At 37.8% G+C, this 13,057-nt stretch overlaps 1 protein-coding gene across 1 annotated transcript in view; it reads left to right on the top strand.

Annotated features, from left to right (window-relative positions):
- The window catches only part of prkx (protein kinase X-linked), a 34,341-nt gene that overhangs the window by 12,130 nt on the left and 9,154 nt on the right, over positions 1 to 13,057 (top strand). Inside the window, exons 2-5 of the mRNA XM_061904698.1 lie at positions 1,002 to 1,170; positions 3,627 to 3,890; positions 7,890 to 8,009; positions 8,189 to 8,284. Coding sequence (XP_061760682.1) covers positions 1,002 to 1,170; positions 3,627 to 3,890; positions 7,890 to 8,009; positions 8,189 to 8,284 — 649 coding nt within the window. The remainder of the gene's footprint in view (positions 1 to 1,001; positions 1,171 to 3,626; positions 3,891 to 7,889; positions 8,010 to 8,188; positions 8,285 to 13,057) is intronic.

Consider the following 13,057-nt stretch of genomic DNA (forward strand, 5'->3'; position numbering starts at 1 on the left):
CATACCAGTCAACCTATCCCCAGGTGCATGTCTTTGGAAGTGGGAGGAAGCCGGAGTACCCGGAGGGAACCCACGCATTCACGGGGAGAACATGCACACTCCACACAGAAAGATCCCGATCCTGGGATTGAACCCAGGACTGCAAGACCTTCGTATTGTGAGGCAGACGCACTAACCCTTCTTCCACCGTGAATCCCGTAGTAGGAACCAAATGTTACAAATTAGAATGCACAAAAAAGAGAAAAACATGTTATTGTCTCACATAACGGATGTAAATGATAGATAATTTTTTTTTTTTAATGCAGTGTCCCCTTAAAATGAGATAAACAAATAGAATAATCAAGGATAGAGAATAATACTGTATTGCTAAAAAGTGTTAAAATGCACAAGATCGGCAGCTACGGCAGTGGTCCCCAACCTTTTTGTAGCTGTGGACAGGTCAACGCTTGATAATTTGTCCTGCGGGGGGGGAGTAGGGAGTCTTTTTCTTTTTTTCTTTTTTTTCTTTGTCATGAAAACAGGAGGTTTTTGACATTAAAAAGGGAGGTTTTCAGGGTCGGTGCACTAATTGTAAGTGTACAGTTTCTTGTGTTTTTTATGTTGATTTAATAAAAAAAATTGTTATAAAAAATTCTTCTGCGGCCCGGTGGTTGGTGCATATAAGGTGTGATAAGGAGCAGAGTTACGATGCGTACCGCCCGTGTTGTAATAACAAGCTGCTTTCGCAGACAGTCCGATTGTACTATAATGTGTTTTTAATTGAGGACAAACAGGTAGTGCCCAATGTATTTGTGGGAGTCCTAATAAATGAACGGATAGGGAAAACTTGTGAATGGAGGATTCCCTATTTCACACTTACATACACTTCTTGTTGACGAGGCTGAAATACCCTGATTTTTCAGTTTTCTGCTTAGTTCACCACCTCCCTTTCATTATTATTAGGTGGTGCTTTTTTGTTGCACACATTAAACCTTTCCTTTGCTTATGTTGCCCCTCCTCAGGTACAGGAACATTTGGTCGCGTTTATCTGGTTCGGGACAAGAAGAGCAGGACCTTCTATGCCCTGAAGCAGATGAGGATCCCTGACGTTATCCGCCTAAAGCAGGAGCAGCATGTCTTCAATGAAAAAGCCGTGCTGAAAGAGGTCAACCACCCATTCCTCATCCGACTGTGAGTTAGTTTCCCAAGCTTCATGCAAAGCTCATCATATCCAAAGTTGTAGAGATGGGTATTTTTTTTACATTTACCAATTTACGGTACCTATGGAATCGTTATCAATTTTCTGTACTTTTGTGTGTATTTATGTGGAAGTAATTGTTATTTTGTTCAACAATACAATATATATATTTTATTTAACATTTGACACTTAGCTGATATTGACAACAGTGCTGTCCAGTTGTTACATCATGCAAGTATGCATTTATTTTAGTTTGTCCTCCGTGTGTTGCCTTAGTTGGAAAGTAGTCTTTGCCATTAAGTTGGGTGCAAAGTCTTGTCTTTAGTTGAGCCCTACAAAGTATTTGTCTGTAAGAATTACACTTATCATTAACCAGCTGTTTGATTGAAACATGCATTTTAGTTGTATTTTTGATTACCAATTTTGGAGGTGTTGAAATTGCCATGTAAAATACATTACATGCTAATCAGTAGCATGTATTTGGCATCATTTGAGCGCATTTTGAAAAGTACAGCCTTAGTTTTAAGTTCTTTCTATGAAGAATACTTGCCTTGTTGGCATGGCAAATTGCAACAGTATATAGAGGCAGTCAGGTATGAATGCGCCTGTTTGCCTGCCGAGTGTTTGAGTCTGCAACCAGCTGTGGGTCGAAATACTGGACTGTTTAATTTTACGTGATTATACCAGGGAGAACCGACTAAATTCCATCGGTGCCTATTTAAGTACCGAATTTGTTACCCATACCTACATAGAAGTTCCTTAAGATGATTCCAAAACTTTTTTGATTTTTAAGCTTTCAGGGACTTTTGTCTACATGTCTTTCAGCCATTATGTTCCAGTTTTCTCACTAGGTTTACAGCTTTGGTGGTGAGCATGCGGGTAGCAAGAATCACTGAAACAAACTGTTTATTGAACCGTATTGAATTAAACATCCAAAATGTTTTTATGACAACATTCAGGCTTCTTGCGCGTCCTGTAAAATTTTTGATTGTTAGGCATGAAAAACAAATGGACAATTGTATCTGACTTGTAAAGCAAATGCAACAATAAGACACAGAGGTTAGCTATTTCTACCTGGCGCAGGGCCCCACGTGACGCTACCAGCCAATCAAATTTAATGTGCACGTAGGCGTGGAATAGTTCTGCAACAGAGTGCTGCAAATTGACTTTGTCACTAGATTTAGGGACTTTTTTTAAAAACCCCGCAATTGAGTTTAAAAAGTGTCCAAAGTATTGGTCTGCAAGCGTGAGCCTTTTCTCTCCAAAAGCTAAGCTCTGTCCTCCACTGAGTGACAGGCGGAGGAGCTGAGAGTTCTAGTGGACATGTTACTTACTTGGTTGTATGCAGGGAGATGAAACACACAGTATCTGCGATTTCAGCAAAGTGAGAGCTTTCATGTAATTTCAGTTAACTGGTAATCTTAATACACAATTTGAGGATGCCGTGTTGGAGGTCCTGTGGTCATCTGGGACCTTGCGTTTCTTCTAGGGGTGTGGGAAAAAATAGATTCGAATTTGAATCGCAATTCTCACGTTGTGCGATTCAGAATCGATTCTCATTTTTAAAAAATTGACTTTTTAAAAACAATTTTTTTTTTTATATCAATCCAAAAAACAATACACAGCAATACCATAACAATGCAATCCAATTCCAAAACCAAACGTGATCCAGCAACACTCGGAACTGCAATAAACAGAGCGATTGAGAGAAGACACAAACACGACACAGAACAAACCAAAAGTAGTGAATCAAAAATGAATATTATCAACAACAGTATCAATATTAGTTATAATTTCAGCATAGCAATGATTAAAAATCCCTCATTGACATTATCATTAGACATTTATAAAAATAAAAAGAATAGTGTCACAGTGGCTTACACTTGCATCGCATCTCATAAGCTTGACAACATACTGTGTCCAATGTTTTCACAAAAATAAAATAAGTCTGATTTTTGGTTCGTTTAATAGTTGAAACAAATTTACATTATTGCAATCAGTTGATAAAACATTGTCCTTTACAATTATAAAAGCTTTTTACAAAAATCTACTACTCTGCTTGCATGTCTGCAGACTGGGGTAGATCCTGCAGAAATCCTATGTATTGAATGAACAGAGAATCCTTTTAAATCGGGAAAAAAATCGTTTTTGAATAGAGAATCGTGTTGAATTGGAAATAAAAAAAACGATTTTGAATCGAATCGTGACACCAAGAATCGATATTGAATCGAATCGTGGGACACCCAAAGATTCGCAGCCCTAGTTTCTTCTTATTGATGAGTGCTTTTAATCTCTATTGGAAAAATTGCAAAAATATCAAGTTAACTTACTGTTCCTTTGAGCTGATAAAATGTGGTTGCACTTCTGCATTTGTTTAATAAACATCAATGTACTTGCCTAACTTGAATCTAGACACAAATGACTTAAACAGCATTTTGTTCTTTGCCAGGTTTTGGACGCACCATGACGAACGCTTCCTCTATATGTTGATGGATTACGTGCCTGGCGGGGAGCTGTTCAGCTACCTTCGCAACCGTGGCCGTTTTATCAACACAACAGCTCTCTTCTACGCTTCTGAGATTGTCTGTGCTATTGAATACCTCCACTCTAAAGACATTGTCTACCGTGACCTAAAGCCAGAGAACATCCTGCTGGACAGAGAGGGCCATATCCGTCTGACCGACTTCGGCTTTGCCAAGAAGCTTTCTGAGAGGTCCTTATATTCAAATCATTTGTGCTCATTTATTTATTCTCATTTTAGCATTCAATTACTATAACATATAGGGTAATTATAACATACCGGTAATTTAATCACATGATTACCCCCAAAGTTAGCCTTTAACACAGGGGTGCCCACACTTTTTCTGCAGGCGAGCTACTTTTCAATTGACCAACTCGAGGGGATCTACCTCATTTATATATATCATTTATATTTATTTATTTATGAAAGAGACATTTTTGTAAACAAGTTAAATGTGTTTAATGATAATACAAGCATGTGTAACACATATAGATGTATTTCTTTCACAAAGACAAGAATATAAGTTGGTGTATTACCTGATTCTGATGACTTGCATTGATTGGAATCAGACAGTAATGATGATAACGCCGGTTTTTGGCATTTAATTCATCCAGTTTCCATACACTTTACAAGAAAAACATTGGCGGCAAATTCCGTAGCTTGCTTGATTGACATTCACGGCACCCGAGGGTCTTGTGAGATGACGCCGGCTGCTGCCAGTTCATTATTACGAAAAAATGACAGAGAGGAAGGCGAGAAACACTTTTTATTTTAACAGACTTTCGCGCCGTCCCTTCCGTCAAAACTCTAAAGGCCGACTGCACATTTCCTATCTTCACAATAAAAGCTGCCTGCGCTAACAAAATAAGAGTCTCGGAAAGCTGGCGTGCACAAGTGATGTGCACGCCAGCTTTCTGAGGGATCGCTTGTGCACGCCAGTTTTCCGAGACTCTGTATTTAGTTAGTGCAGGCAGCATGAAGCAGGGCTTTTATTGTGAAGATAGGAAATGTGCAGTCGGCCTTTAGAGTTTTGACGGAGGGTACGGCGCGAGAGTCTGTTGAAATAAAAAGTGTTTCTCGCCTTCCTCTCGGTCATATTTTCATAATAATGATCTTGCAGCAGCCAGCGTCATCTCACAAGACCCTCCGGTACCGTCTTGGTGAAGATTGATGATCACTAATTTTTAGGTCTATTTTTTTTAAAAGCCTGGCTGGAGATCGACTGACATCAAAACCCCCCCCCCGTGTGGTCGACTGGTAGCTCGCAATCGACGTAATGGGCACCCCTGCTTTAACAGTTGGCCCTTTTTCACCTGTATACTATTTCGTCTGCTTACATTTACCGTATTTTTCGGAGTATAAGTCGCACCGGAGTATAAGTCGCACCTGCCGAAAATGCATAATAAACAAGGAAAAAAACATATATAAGTCGCACTGGAGTATAAGTCGCATTTAAATAAAACCCAATACCAAGAATAGTCATTTGAAAGGCAATTTAAAATAAATAAAGGATATTGAACAACAGGCTGAATAAGTGTACGTTATATGAGGCATAAATAACCAACTGAGAAGGTGCCTGGTATGTTAACATAACATATTATGGTAAGAGTCATTCAAATAACTATAACATATAGAACATGCTATACGTTTACCAAACAATCTGTCACTCCTAATCGCTAAATTCCATGAAATCTTATACGTCTAGTCTCTTACGTGAATGAGCAAAATAATAATATTGAATATTTTACGGTAATGTGTTAATAGTTTCACACATAAGTCGCTCCCGAGTATAAGTCGCACCTCTGGCCAAACTATGAAAAAAACTGCGACTTATAGTCCGAAAAATACGGGAGTCACATTTCTTCAATTCCTGTGTTTAAAGTTAAAATTAAATAGTTTTGTTGCAACAGAGGCGGGATGTGTAAGTTCTTTATAAATAAGTAAAAATAAGTATTTAATTCCAATACAAAAGGTGATTTTAGGAATTAATGTAAAAAGAGTTGTTGATGAGCACAGAGATCAGACATTTCTTGTCAGCAGAGTTACACGCATCTCATGAGAGATTTTGGTCCTCTCGTCTGTACGGATTTTCTTCAAAACCAGAAGTTTTTGAGGCTGTCCTTTGGTAACACAAGTTTTTTTTGCACGCTTTGACAGTAGGGATGCTATTATTGGATTCATATTTTAATATTTCTCTGTAAACACCTCAATTTTGCTATTTTGTGACCACATTCCATTTTCCTTGTGTGTCAGGTGTATGTTTAAACTTATAGTACTTTACAGTTTTGGGTAGGTTTACAGTCTTGTCAGTGAGGTCCTTTGACAGCTCTTTGGTCTTGTCCACGGTGGTGCAGAGATTTGAATGCAAGATAGTGTTTCTGTGATGGCTACAGTGGGGCAAAAAAGTATTTAGTCAGCCACCGATTGTGCAAGTTCTCCCACTTAAAATGATGACAGAGGTCTGTAATTTTCATCATAGGTACACTTCAACTGTGAGAGACAGAATGTGAAAAAAAATCCAGGAATTCACATTGTAGGAATTTTAAAGAATTTATTTGTAAATGATGGTGGAAAATAAGTATTTGGTCAACCATTCAAAACTCTCACTGATGGAAAGAGGTTTTGGCTCAAAATCTCACGATACATGGCCCCATTCATTCTTTCCTTAACACGGATCAATCGTCCTGTCCCCTTAGCAGAAAAACAGCCCCAAAGCATGATGTTTCCACCCCCATGCATTACAGTAGGTGTGGTGTTCTTGGGATGTAACTCAGTATTCTTCTTCCTCCAAACACGACAAGTTGAGTTTATACCAAAATGGATACATGGATGATACAGCAGAGGATTGGGAGAATGTCATGTGGTCTGATGAAACCAAAATAGAACTTTTTGGTATAAACTCAACTCATTGTGTTTGGAGGAAGAAGAATACTGAGTTGCATCCCAAGAACACCATACCTACTGTGAAGCATGGGAGTGGAAAAATCATGCTTTGGGGCTGTTTTTTCTGCTTAGGGGACAGGACGATTGATCCGTGTTAAGGAAAGAATGAATGGGGCCATGTATCGTGAGATTTTGAGCCAAAACCTCATTCCATCAGTGAGAGCTTTGAATGGTCGACCAAATACTTATTTTCCACCATAATTTACAAATAAATTCTTTAAAATTCCTACAATGTGAATTCCTGTTTTTTTTTCACATTCTGTCTCTCACAGTTGAAGTGTACCTATGATGAAAATTACAGACCTCTGTCATCATTTTAAGTGGGACAACTTGCACAATCGGTGGCTGACTAAATACTTTTTTGCCCCATTGTATATTTTATATACAGAATTAGTTGAGATTAGGAGTACTTTCCTTAAAATACAGATGGGTGTGTTTCATGGACTAATAACCACTCTGTTTTGTCACAATGTTTGCTACTTGATAGAGGATCAAATACTTATTTCACTTTTAAAGGTTAAAAATACACATTCCTAACCTTTAAAATACATTTTCAATTTGTTTTACATCCTGTCTCTTTCTGTTAGAGTAACCCTATCATAAAGAATATTGACATTTTTATAATGGTCTAAACTTTACAAAAATCCAAGATATATCTGGTATATCATATGAAACAAATGATATTAGCAGAACAATCCATGTGTTGTTTTTTGAAATCATATTTTCCAAATTAGTCAAGGAAAGCTAAAGTATACATATTTCACATAACTTTTTACTTTTTTTCTAATCTGCATATTTATTGTACTTTCTATCCTTTTGTAAATTACTTATTTTGACAAACTTCACATTCCATTTGTTTTATTGTTGATTAATTTATTAAACTTAACCAGTTTGACTATCTGTAAGTCCGTGTTTAAAACACTGCAATACATTTTTAAAAACATATGCCTGTAGCGCTTGCACAATTCTGGTATTACCATACATTAGGGACTTGAGAATTTTCAGAAACAAAGTTAACAGCAAAACTTACTTAAAATTATGACATTTATAAATAGATTCAGTCCATTGTGTACATCTGTACTGCAATGCATACAAAACATTTTTAATCCAGAACCTTGTAGAAAGGTGGTGTAAAATTCTCTATGAAGATAAAGCACTCTACAACCCCACACACGCATGCACTCATGCTGATCTTCATAATGGGTCAATAGGAGCCTGACATCTTCTATGTTTGTTTTTTTTGAGTAGAACCTGGACACTCTGTGGTACTCCAGAGTATCTAGCTCCAGAAGTCATCCAAAGCAAGGGTCACGGTCGAGCAGTGGACTGGTGGGCTCTCGGCATCCTCATCTTTGAAATGCTGGCAGGGTGCGTACTGCTGTATTTACTAATTACTGATTTTTGTGTGATATTTTTATATCAACCAATGTTGTGCATTAACCCAGGACATGGTAGGAAGCCGTGTTTTAGGGAAACTTATCCTATTGCCGTGCTGCAAGCTGCATATATATGTACATGCATGTATAACATATACTGTTTTTCTTCAGGTATCCACCTTTCTTTGATGACAATCCTTTTGGAATCTACCAAAAAATCCTGGCAGGAAAACTGGACTTTCCACGTCATCTAGATTTCTATGTCAAGTAAGCTTTCATTTTGAATGCATACAATTCACACCATTTGTTAGGGGTAGGCAACATGGTCAATTCCTTCAATCAATGCGATGTCAATTCATCAGCTTCTAAATCAATAAATTCAATATGCGCTTAATTATTGAACATTTCTCAACTCTTAGGAAATACTTTGTTTTCTCTTCGCCATAAACAACTTTGTGCTATTTTAAACTTGCACTGTAAAAGTCCGTCTCTATCTCTGCAAATTGCATTAAAGGGGAACTGCACTTTTTTGGAATTTTGTTCACAATTCTTTTACAGGCAAGAACATATATGTTTATTTATTTTTTTAATGCATTCTAACTTGCAATATACGGCAAGTACGAGGTGGCTAACAATGCAGAAAATGGGAGTACACTATTTTGCCAATAAAGCCTTCTAAAAAAAAACATCCAAAAACTGCTAACAATACTCTATTTAAATCTTGTAGTAGCAGACAATCTATTTTTAGTGGCGCCGTGACCACAGAACCAACTAGCTTATGCTGCTATATCAGGGGTCGGGAACCTTTTTATCTGAGAGAGCCAAGAAGCCAAATATTTTAAAATGTATTTCCCTAAGAGCCATATAATATTTTTTTTAACACTGAACACAACTAAACGTGTGCATTTTTAAGTAAGACCAACATTTCCAGAGTATAATAGGTCTCTTATTCTTTGTATTAACATTGTTATTCTGAAGTTAACTGTGGAGGGGTCGTGGCCTGCGGGCCCGCAGCAAAGCGGGAGGTTGCCAGGACCGGCCTCGAAATCAGCGACAGGTGCGTAGAAGGCCCACCTGGGCCTTGTTATCTAATCACCTGTCGCTCTGTTATAAGCAGCAGCCAGGAGGAGAGACAGGGTTGGGGCTGGAGCCTGAGCGCGAGTGAGGACGAAAGAGAAAAAAACAATTGCAGGAAAGCAACTGAGAAACTGATTTAAAAAAAAAACAATATTTTAACCCTAAAACAGGCTCTCATGTCGGTGCTTGGTGGTCTGAAGAACCCCCAGGAGGGCAAGCCCAACACTAACCAATAATAAATAAATGACTTCTTACCATTAACGCAACTTCTTGAACATAAAAATGCATGGGAATGTTTTATATTTTGAACGTTATGGAATTATTCATCCATCCATTTTCTACCGCTTATTCCCTTTCGGAAGACATGCACCTGGGGATAGGTTGATTGGCAACACTAAAATTGGCCCTAGTGTGTGAATGTGAGTGTGAATGTTTGTCTGTCTGTGTTGGCCCTGCGATGAAGTGGCGACTTGTCCAGGGTGTACCCCGCCTTCCGCCCGATTGTAGCTGAGATAGGCGCCAGCGCCCCCCGCGACCCCGAAAGGGAATAAGCGGTAGAAAATGGATGGAAAAAAAAAAATGGATGGAATTATTCATTACTTATCGTGTTAAGCAATGTCAGCTCAGATTTATCCGAGAGCCAGATGCAGTCATCAAAAGAGCCACATCTGGCTCTAGAGCCATAGGTTCCCTACCCTTGTGCTATATTGTCATACTGAGCAAAAAGACGCTCGTTTGCGGCAACTTTTTTTTTTTTTAACCAGTAGTGAGGATTATAATGAATTCTTGATCAAAACACAACAATATGAACAGCCTATCAGTCCGCTACTCATGTTACAGTAAGTGGTTGCTTTATTATGTTTGTAGTTCATATACCTTATTCAGCACTTAGCAATACATTATGTTTGTAGTTCATATACCTTATTCAGCACTTAGCAATACAGCTGCATGATTAGTGTTTCACTAAAGCTGCATCTGTTTAGCACACAGTTTTAAAACGTGTTGCTCATCCACCTTTTCAGGCTAAAAAAAGATTAGATTCTGGATCATCATTTGTGTCAAAACAATCTTTGTCGTCTCTCATGGAGTATGCTGTATGCATTGTTGTTGTTGAAGGGAAAAGCAACAATTGTGATGTGTCTGTAAAATTATTGTGCCATTGTATGCTTAAAATAAACATGTTATTTTGAATGTGTCTGTTACTAGATTGCATATGTATACTTTTACAGCATGTGCATAAAACTTTGATGGTGTTTGTATTTTTTAGAGTGCTTTATAGGCAGAATAGAGCGACTTCTATTGGCTCCATTGTTAGCTGACTTTTGCCAGCGTTTATCTACAAGTTAGAATGCATAAAAAAAGAAAAGCACATGTGTTCATGTCTTATATAAGGATTGTGAATGATAGACAAATTTCCAAGAAAAAGTGCAGTTCCCCTTTAAGGTATGGTTATGATTCATTTGTTTCGGACATAATTAACAAGTTATATTAAGGAATATCACAAAAGTACATTTGCACAATTCAACATACAATATCTGAAAAGTACAAACCCCGTTTCCATATGAGTTGGGAAATTGTGTTAGATGTAAACATAAACGGAATACAATGATTTGCAAATCCTTTTCAACCCATATTCAGTTGAATATGCTACAAAGACAACATATTAGATGTTCAAACTGATAAACACTTCTTTTTTTTTTTGCAAATAATCATTAACTGTAGAATTTGATGCCAGCAGCACGTGACAAAGAAGTTGGGAAAGGTGGCAATAAATACTGATAAAGTTGAGGAATTCTCATCAAACACTTATTTGGAACGTCCCACAGGTGTGCAGGCTAATTGGGAACAGGTGGGTGCCATGATTGGGTATAAAAGCAGCTTCCTTGAAATGCTCAGTCATTCACAAACAAGGATTGGGAAACGGTCACCACTTTGTGAACAAATGCGTGAGCAAATTGTCGAACAGTTTAAGAACAACATTTCTCAACGGGCTATTGTAAGAAATTTAAGAATTTCACCATCTAAGGTCCGTAATATCATTAAAAGGTTCTGAGAATCTGGAGAAATCACTGCACGTAAGCGATGATATAACGGACCTTCGTTCCCTCAGGCGGTACTGCATCAAAAGGCGACATCAGTGTGTAAAGGATATCACCACATGGGCTTAGGAACACTTCAGAAAACCACTGTCACTAAATACAGTTTGTCGCTACATCTGTAAATGCAAGTTAAAGCTCTACTATGCAAAACAAAAGCCATTTATCAGCAACATCCAGAAATGGCGCCGGGTTCTCTGGGCCCGAGATCATCTAAAATGGACTGATGCAAAGTGGAGAAGTATTCTGTGGTCTGACGAGTCCACATTTCAAATTGTTTTTGGAGATATTCGACATCGTGTCAACCGGACCAAAGGGGAAGCGAACCATCCAGACTGTTATCGACGCAAAGTTCAAGAGTCAGGTTCTGTGATGGTATGGGGGTTCCGAGCTCAGCTAAGATGCACTGATGCAAAGTGGAAAAGTGTTCTGTGGTCTGACGAGTCCACATTTAAAATTATTTTTTGGAAACGGTGAACGTCGTTTCCTCCGGACCAAAGAGGAAGAGAACCATCAGGACTGTTCTAAGTGCAAAGTTCGAAAGCCAGCATCTGTGATGGTATGGGGGTGCATTAGTCCCCAAGGCATGGGTAACTTACACATCTGTGAAGGCATCATTAATGCTGAAAGGTACATACAGGTTTTTTGGAGCACAATGCCAAGTCACTTGTTACAACAGCATGGCCTCATAGTAAAAGAGTGTGGGTACTAGACTGGCTTGCCTGTAGTCCAGACCTGTCTCCCATTGAAAATGTGTGGCACATTATGAAGCCTAAAATACCACAACGGAGACCACGGATTGTTAAACAACTTAAGCTGTACATAAAACAAGAATGGGAAAAAATTCCACCTGAAAAGCTTAAAAAATGTTTCTCCTTAGTTCCCAAAGGCTTATTGAGTGTTGTTAAAAGAAAAGGTGATGTGACACAGTGGTGAACATGCCCTTCCCCAACTACTTTGGCCCGTGTTGCAGCCATGAAATTCTAAGTTAATTATTATTTTGCAAAAAAAAAATTAAGTTTATGAGTTTGAACATCAAATATCTTGTCTTTGTAGTGCATTCAACTGAATATGGGTTGAAAAGGATTTGCAAATCATTGTATTCCGTTTATATTTACATCTAACACAATTTCCCAACTCATATGGAAACAAGGTTTGTCGTAGGAAGAAGTAACGCTTATGTTTAATCCTACACCGTTTCCATGTATTGTCTGATAAATATTTTACACCAAATCTTTACATATTTGAATAAGGTTCAAAATAACAATGAATGCCAGCACTAAACAAAGTCAAAGATATTTCAGGAAAAATAATAATGTGACTTTTTCGTTTGTGGTGCCATTTTTCCAAACATTGGAAGGAGACCCAAGTGCAGTAAAATAGTCCTAGTTTATTATACCCAGAGTTTAAAATACAAGTAATCGTAATTGTACATCTCCATTATTTCCCTGTGACATTTAATGTATCTGTCGTGGTGTTGTTTCTTGTTGTGTAGTCTATTTTGGTGTAGGTACAGGTTTTTGTTTTGTAAGCCGTTCAGCAGAAAACTGTATCGTTAAAAAACTAAAGCAATTTTTCCCATGAAAAATTATGTAAATCCATTTAATCCGTTTCATACACCCAAAAATATTACCACAAAACACATTTTATAAATAATAATTATAATTTTATATGCAGAATATATATGCGAACATTCTTTGGTCCTTTTGTGGATTTGTTTGTGGTCTTACTCAATAAAAAAGCATTTGAGTTGTAAACGTCTAGGTTTTTTTGTTTAAACAATCCATTCCACAGGATGATATGCAGGAAAACAGACTACTTTGTTATATGCAATAAGTAAAAAGTAAATGGGTTATACTTGTATAGC

This window comes from Nerophis ophidion, linkage group LG06, assembly GCF_033978795.1.
Source record: "Nerophis ophidion isolate RoL-2023_Sa linkage group LG06, RoL_Noph_v1.0, whole genome shotgun sequence".
Classification (NCBI taxonomy): Eukaryota; Metazoa; Chordata; class Actinopteri; order Syngnathiformes; family Syngnathidae; genus Nerophis; species Nerophis ophidion.